This window comes from Perkinsus marinus (assembly GCF_000006405.1).
Source record: "Perkinsus marinus ATCC 50983 genomic scaffold scf_1104296976154, whole genome shotgun sequence".
In the NCBI taxonomy this organism is placed as follows: Eukaryota; Perkinsozoa; order Perkinsida; family Perkinsidae; genus Perkinsus; species Perkinsus marinus.
The window spans coordinates 41,774-49,254 of NW_003200491.1; the positions used below are offsets into that span (position 1 = coordinate 41,774).

Consider the following 7,481-nt stretch of genomic DNA (forward strand, 5'->3'; position numbering starts at 1 on the left):
GGCAGTGGCTGCCACAAACCTTGTTGCTGATTGCGGCAATTGTTGGGATGGTTACATTTGATGTTCTTGCCCGACCAACAACCCAGGTGAACATCTTCCATACATGTTCACACTTAACTTTATATCTTGACTATTTTTTATCTCCTCAGCGAGAATTCCAGTCGCGTCGGTCCAAGAATGTTATTTGATGCAAAAGCCAGTTTCGTGGTCAGCCTCAGGATGCCATTCCTGGTCACGGTTATCTTTAAGTTCGTGCGGCACAGTGTTGCTGAGGATGCATCACGAGATGACCCACATTGGTTTAGCATGTCGTCGAGTCTTTTTTGTATTAACCTTGTCCCTGCTGATATGTGCGGTATGCGCCATCGTTGATGGCTAGCGTATAGCTATCGATGCTTCACAGATCCCTCTGTCGTGTCGCATCCATACCCTTCAGAAGTCTATCTGGTGAATAGAATCGCTATAAATTATCTACATACAGGGTTACAGACACTGGTTCAGTGCTTGCGTTTACTGGAGTGAATCATATTAGCGAATGAGGAAGTCAGTTTAGCCGCTAAACTTTAGCGACGCGGTTCAAATAAGGATTTCAACTTGTGCGAAAGTGTCTGTTGCTGCGATATGGGGCCCACGGCGAACCGCTCGCCCATAATTTTCAACTCCGGCGAATGAGGCACACAGTTTCATGATTGAGGAAACATTTTCGCGTATTTGGAGAACGCTTGCGTGATGAAGCTTGGATGAAGATGCATGCTCACTTGGATGCTTGCTTGCGAATCTCGAAGTGGAGTTTCAGTGTGAAATCTGGAGCCGTAAGCGGATGATCCGCACTTGTTGCATTAGGATCGTCCTGCTGCAACAGGTGAATTAGAGTATTTACTCAGAATCTGAGTCTCAGATGAAAAATCAGATGGTGAGTATTAACCCCTGATTCACTGATTCTCTACTGTGGAGCGAGAAATCAGGATTATAGCGATGATGTGTGAATCTCCGAGCTTATTTGAGAATTCAAAGTTGCTTTAATGGCTGATTGATACTCTTTCTCAATATGCCTTGCTTATGAGGCTGATTTTTCGCGTGATTCCATAATGGAATTTTTATTGAATCTGAGTATTTTCGAAAATCAGGGAATCACAATTTGAATTAGACATTTTTGGCAAGACGAAACTCTAGTCACTACGCCCCACAACCGAAAGTGACAATTTAAAGGAAGAAAGAAAACTTCAGTCTGTGAGGGTAGATCCTGGAAGCAGGGTTTGTCCATTTTGGGAATAATGGCACCTTGTTCCCAGTGTGGGAAATTTCCCGGAAATTCCGGGAAAAATTGCGGGAAATTTCCCATATTGGAAAAAATGGGAAAAAATGTTTTTTCCCTGATAAGAGGATCTACTGGCTGGCTTTTTCATCTGATACACTTCGATCGACAGACCAGAAACGCCTTCAAAGTCGATGTCATGAACATACTGTTCCTTCCGAACTATGATGATAAAGAAATTGTCATATCAATAGTTACAACTTGTACACAACAGGGTACATTGTAACTTACAAGAATGGCGATCAATGATGACAAATACCATTGAACTTGCTACCCGTTGCTGTCTATTGTCATGGAACAGGGTGTCCTCATACTAATGCTGCTCTCGTAGTCTTCAAGGGCAGCGGCCATGTCGTACTTACCCTAGATACGACTTCTCACTAATTGTTCCAAATTGGAACTTCCAATTATTACTATCAATCGATTGGTGTGGCGCGCGCTTTTCATTACAATTAGCTATTTACATAGGTTTACGCGGCTCCCTTCCTCCCCGGCGTTGGGTCGTGGGCCGGAGGATGACACTAAACACGTGTGATCCTCGGCCAATGTGATGGGGCCAACCTTACACGGAACGTGAGGTGCCACACCACATCGCCAGGGTGGGAGGGAGGTTGGAAAAAGGACGACAAATAACTGAGGCGGAGGTGGGATGTAACCCAACATCCTAGAAGAACTTTGAATCACTGCTAAATAACGCTAGGTGTTGTGTCGACACAACGTGTCTGTCCCTTCACACACGCCGGTGACCGTCGCCGAGTAAACTGGCCCAACGAGTTGACCTCGATTATTCAAATAATCAGTGGATAATCTATACGTATGATGAGATCCTTATCCTAAGTTAGGATTCCTAACTAATCTCGAAGTTTTTGAGTGAAGATTCAGGGCATTGATGATCTGCGTTAGGGACTTCGTTCTTAGCTTTTTGAAACGCTACGTCTATCGCTGATGATGGACGTTCCATCGAAGGGAGAGTTTAAGCCCGATGGTTTCTACCAGCTGTGTTATACCCCTGATGGATGGAGGTACACATGCCACTTTTGCCAACGTCCACTCGAAACGTTTGGCATTTGGAACAGCTGGAAGGCACGACAACATCTCAGCAGGCATCATTTTCACTTGGTCGTGGCCAACTGGCCCTCAACAATGTCCCAACTCAACACTGAAATCGTATATATCGAAGTTTTGGACTCCCAAACCGTTGGATAACTAAAACTGAGTCAAATTTCGTGAGAGTAATGTTCGATGATAAGCGCGCTATAGAGAGACTTGTGGAGAAGCGCGCGCCCAGGGTGGGAAAAATCACTCACACGGTTAGAACACTGCTTTTGCACTATACTATGGACAATTAAGAACACTTGGATAAACATGATCGCTTTATGAGTATGACCCGTAGTTCACACTGCTCAGGGAGAGAAAAACGAGGTGTTTTCGCATTTTTCCCAAGGGAAAAACTGGCAGTTTTTCCGGGAACGGGAAAGTGGGAAATTTCCCAAGGGAAACTTTTCCCATTTTCCCAATGGACAAACCCTGCCTGGAAGATTCGCCCTGAATACATGAACATTTCCCGTTAGTAACGGGCCGTTACACTACAGTAATAACAAAACCTATTCCATTCCCGGGCACGGTCGTCATAAGACTCTTATGACGTATTGGCAAGAAGAAGACCTATGAACCTATGGCGGTTCATATAGGCTCTTATGATAAGAGCCTATATGAACCACGTACGCAATACCTCCTTGCACCGTCTTATGTGAATGTTTCGTTAGAAAGCAAGTTCAAGCAAGTGCACGAAATGAAAAATATGTTGATGTAATACACCAACTCATTTCTTATAATACACCAGATATATTCTTATGTTATCGATCGAACCGTAGCCTACGGTCCGTAGGTCGTGCGACCGAGATGGTTTCTTCCATGAACCAGAGTCGTTCCTTCCTTTTTTGAGTCATTTCCCCAGTTGGTTGGGGGACACAAAGATATGTCAGGAAACGGGCCATATTCCGCGACAATGTCGCGGCGACATAGCTAGTGACGCTAACTTAGTGTGATCAAACATTATCTGTGAACCTATGGCCCAAGGTAAGACCCAGAGAGAGTTCGGGCTTCCGGTTCACAGTGTTTGGTCCTCTCCCACACTCCCAACCAAGTGTCCGGCTGACGGACAGATATCGCTCGAATTGAGAAAATGAGTCTTGAAAAATATGATCTCACACTTTAACTGGTTAGAAATGCGCTTTCACTCTACCGAAGCCAAGGTCTATCCCCGGGGACGGTCATTCTGAGAGCTGGCTCGCAAGGAGCTGAGGAGGTCTACCGTGGCACGCGCTGAAGTCGTGAATCAAGGTCGAGAATCAGAATCAGGGTTTAGTACCGGGGGTCTGGACCTCCGGTACGGAATCAAGAAAAATCCCCGTGTTGAAGTGTGAACTTGCGCATCATGAATATGATCCAGGATCATGCTCAAGGTGAGATGGCGATGTTGAATCTGAGCAGCTTTGAGGGTGAGTGAAATAATCTCGACTCCTGAGAATTAGTCTCGAACCACGAGTGAAGATCCCAACTCTGAGTATTTAATCTCGAAATACTCTGACTCAGTGCCAAAAGCTCTGAATCTGCCATTGAGTATAGATTTGGATCTTGAATCATGATTAGGGATCATGAACCGGATTCAGCGGCTGATTGAGATCAATGATCAAGCATCTTGCTCATGACTACGTAATCTGACTCTGTCAAGTACTCATACTCAGAAATCTCGACTCTTAAGTTAGCTAAGGGCCTGGCAGCGCCAGCGCTTGACACGCTAAAAGGCAAAGATACATGAGCGAGGATTCGAACCTGCGCACAGGATTTTGCGCAGATCGTCATGGATCCTGTGATCGATTCAGCATTAAAAATTCTTGAACAACGGCAAGGTGAGTTGCCAGAGCTCAATTCATTTTTTTCCTTCCAACGTATACCCCTCCCCTTGCAAGTTTTCTTGGTGTACTGGCCTTAGTGCCCGCTGTTGCCTCCGCGAATTAAACGAGGCTTGTCGCTTTCGAGTGCATTCGCGACAAATAGGGGACTTAGTGCCTCCTTGAATAATAAGAGACCTAGCGTCCTTAAGTGTCTTCTCGAGCAATAAGAGGCTTCGCGCCCTCAAATGCCTTAGCGGCTAGCAAGGGGCTCCGTGCCTCATAATGACTTTGAAGCAGCTTCAAAGTTTTCGCCTCCGACTTTATGATCGAATCTAATTGTCTGGTATGTTGTCAACATGCAAGCGAGTTAACGTGAGTCTAGACATATGGTCAAGGTCCAGTAGGAGCTCGTGTCTCTGTAAGTATACTCGGAGACAGTCGTATGAATAGCAAAAGGCAGGTGCCATCATGGTTACACACAGCATTGATCGGTAACTTTCTCCTCGACATCGCTAGAATTGAAGGGAAGCACACTGATGCGAATATAACAGCAACCCTCGAAGGTATACTCTCGAAGTGCCATATAGGCAACCACGGCGGCATCGCACTCGGTACTATTATAAGCAACGCCGCAGCGAGCAACAAGAGAATGGTGAAAGATTTACGTGAGAAAAATGGGTAAAAAACATGGGATATCCCACACATTTTATGCTGTGGACACAAGCTCCATCTTGTAGTGAGCAACTCTCTCGAGATCTGGTCACGCACCACAGATGACCACCCAGATAGAACGCGTTGCGACCCAGATTCAGAGGTTGCAGAGGACGACTCGTCGGATCTAGATGATCTCATCTGCGACGACTCCGATTCTGAGGTAGAACTCGGAGATATTGACAAATCAATAAACTACGCTTGGGCGGAGGGGGTCGTGACAGAGGCGGCTTCATGTTAAAGCAGGCAGTGGAAGTTCCACTGTGGAACAGCGCTATCAGAAAAGCAAGAAACAGTTTAAGGTTCCTTCGCCAGTCGACCAACGCTGTAGATTTGTTACAGGGGTTGTGCTACCAATCAGAACCGTAAGATAACCTTGCCGGCAACTTGCCGGCGGCAAGGGATATAATAACGCATTCAGCTTACTCATTGTTTAACTGATATAGGATGAACCGTGTGCTATTCGAAGCATACCACTGATATGATACCAGCAACAATGTCTGAAGAGAGGAAAGCGTGACACGTTATATGCGCACTCAAAAAAGGTTCAATTCCTGGCAGGGCATTACGAAACTATTGAAGACCTGTGCGAGGCATTGGGATATCTCCTGGATGCGACTAAGCTTTTGTCTGCTAGACAATGCCTGGGACCCGATTTCCGACTCTCGGGATTATTCGACCCGTAGTAAAGGGATTGCTGGCCGGCTTGGGTGATACATCAGATGGTCGTGGAAGAAGGTCCAAAATCAGGCAGTGCCTTTCATCAAGCCTTGAGAAGTACTTCCGAGAGCATCTTGATGACGACAATATTATCGGCATCCTCTCTACCTGCGCGACTCATCCGAACACTAACTTTGCGGACACAGAGACAGAAAGTGTAGGACAAGCAGCTGTGAGGTCATGCGCGGAGGCTCTCGGAATATAGGATAGAGTTGCGATGCTCCGAGGAGCAGTTACTCAAACTTATATTGCCGGATCATCCGAGTGCACGTTGCTCAGCAGACTCAGAAGGAGAAAGCCTTGTATTCGACCAGAAGACGCGTCAAGCTTGACGAGGAAGCTCCAAATACCTGAGAGAACGCTGGCTACCCGACATAAAGGCGGTTCCCGGTTATAAATATCTCTCTGTGCGCTGATGGGTCTGACTCATCATCGTCTGATCCGATTATCTATGAGTTGCCCAGTGTGACTGATATGATATTTAGAGTCCTGAATGATGTAGTTTATCATCAACGGCGACGACCTGTGCGCCGATGGTTCAAGGTTACAGTGCGTGAGATGCGTGCCTCGGCTCGGGTTGACGTTGAATGCGATGATGAACCCGGTACGATCGAGACTTGATTTCTGGGCCTGTGAACATAGATCGACGTTATGAGTTTTGCTCTCTTCCACCTAGTATTATCGTTTTAAGTTTATAACCTTCAAGTTTATAGTATGGTAGATTTTGCACAGCCTGTGCGACACAGGTATTACCAATGGCTTGTGCATGCGTACGGATGTTTTAGCTAGAAGTTCTAGCTAGAACCCACATGTTCGGTTCTAGCCTAACATGTGGGTTCAGTGCAATACGTTCTCGCTAAGTGTCGAGAATCCGTAGCCATCCTGGCTTGAGTTCGAGGTTGTGTTCTAACAACCCTCGATAAGCGTATCATCTCAAGCCGTCACGCACACAATTTGTGTGGGCCGCACAATTCGAGCAACGTGCTGATGTCAGGCTGGCATTGTCAGTATTTCTCAAGCGTTCAAGCCGTCCGTGCTTATCATCTCTCTCCCATCCATATGAAGATATTTTTTATTCTGGCTCTCCTGCTCGTCCTGGGTGTTGTTAACGGTGATTCTCACGTGGATGATACCGAGAAGATCTTTCCCGGCATGATGATGAATAGGCGGGCCGATAATGGCGGTGACCAGAAATCCGACTTCGACCAGAAACAAGACTCGCCTAACAACCTTGGAGACCCATTCTCTTGTGCTGCGTGTAAAACCTGCAAGAAAATCAAGTATGTTCCAGCTTTCTGCTGGGCAGTATATGTGGGGTGTGGCTCTAACTGCAAACAACATTGTTGCTGACTGCGGCAATTGTTGGGATGGTTACATTTGATGTTTTTGCCCGACCAATAATCTAGTTGTACATCTTCCATACATGTTCGGACATAACTTTGTAACTTGACCTACTTTTATTTCCTCAGCTAGAATTTCAGTCGCGTCGGTCGAAGGATGTTATTTGATGTAAAAGCCAGTTTCGTGGTCAGCCTCAGGATGCCATCCCTGGTCACGGTTATCTTCAAGGTCGCACGGCACAGTGCTGCTGAGGATGCATCATGACTCGTGATTCACGAGATGACCCACATTGGTTTAGCATGTCGTCGAGTTTTTTTTGTATTAACTTTGTCCCTGGTGATACGTGCTGTATGCGCCATCGTTGATGGCTAGCGTATAGCTATCGATGCTTCGCAGATCGCTCTGTCGTGTCCCATCCATACCCTTCAGAAGTCTATTTGGTGAATAGAGTCGCTAAGTTCGCGGATAGATTATGTACATACAGGGTTAGAGACACT

At 46.2% G+C, this 7,481-nt stretch overlaps 1 protein-coding gene across 1 annotated transcript; it reads left to right on the plus strand.

Moving 5' to 3' along the window:
• Nucleotides 1-6,702: 6,702 nt before the first annotated feature.
• Nucleotides 6,703-7,248, plus strand: Pmar_PMAR009247 (hypothetical protein; the record flags this gene model as incomplete). Its single annotated transcript, XM_002764785.1, has 2 exons — nt 6,703-6,923; nt 7,176-7,248. 2 exons carry the CDS (start codon nt 6,703-6,705, stop codon nt 7,246-7,248), a joined length of 294 nt encoding a protein of 97 aa, XP_002764831.1.
• Between the last annotated feature and the right edge of the window lie 233 nt (nt 7,249-7,481).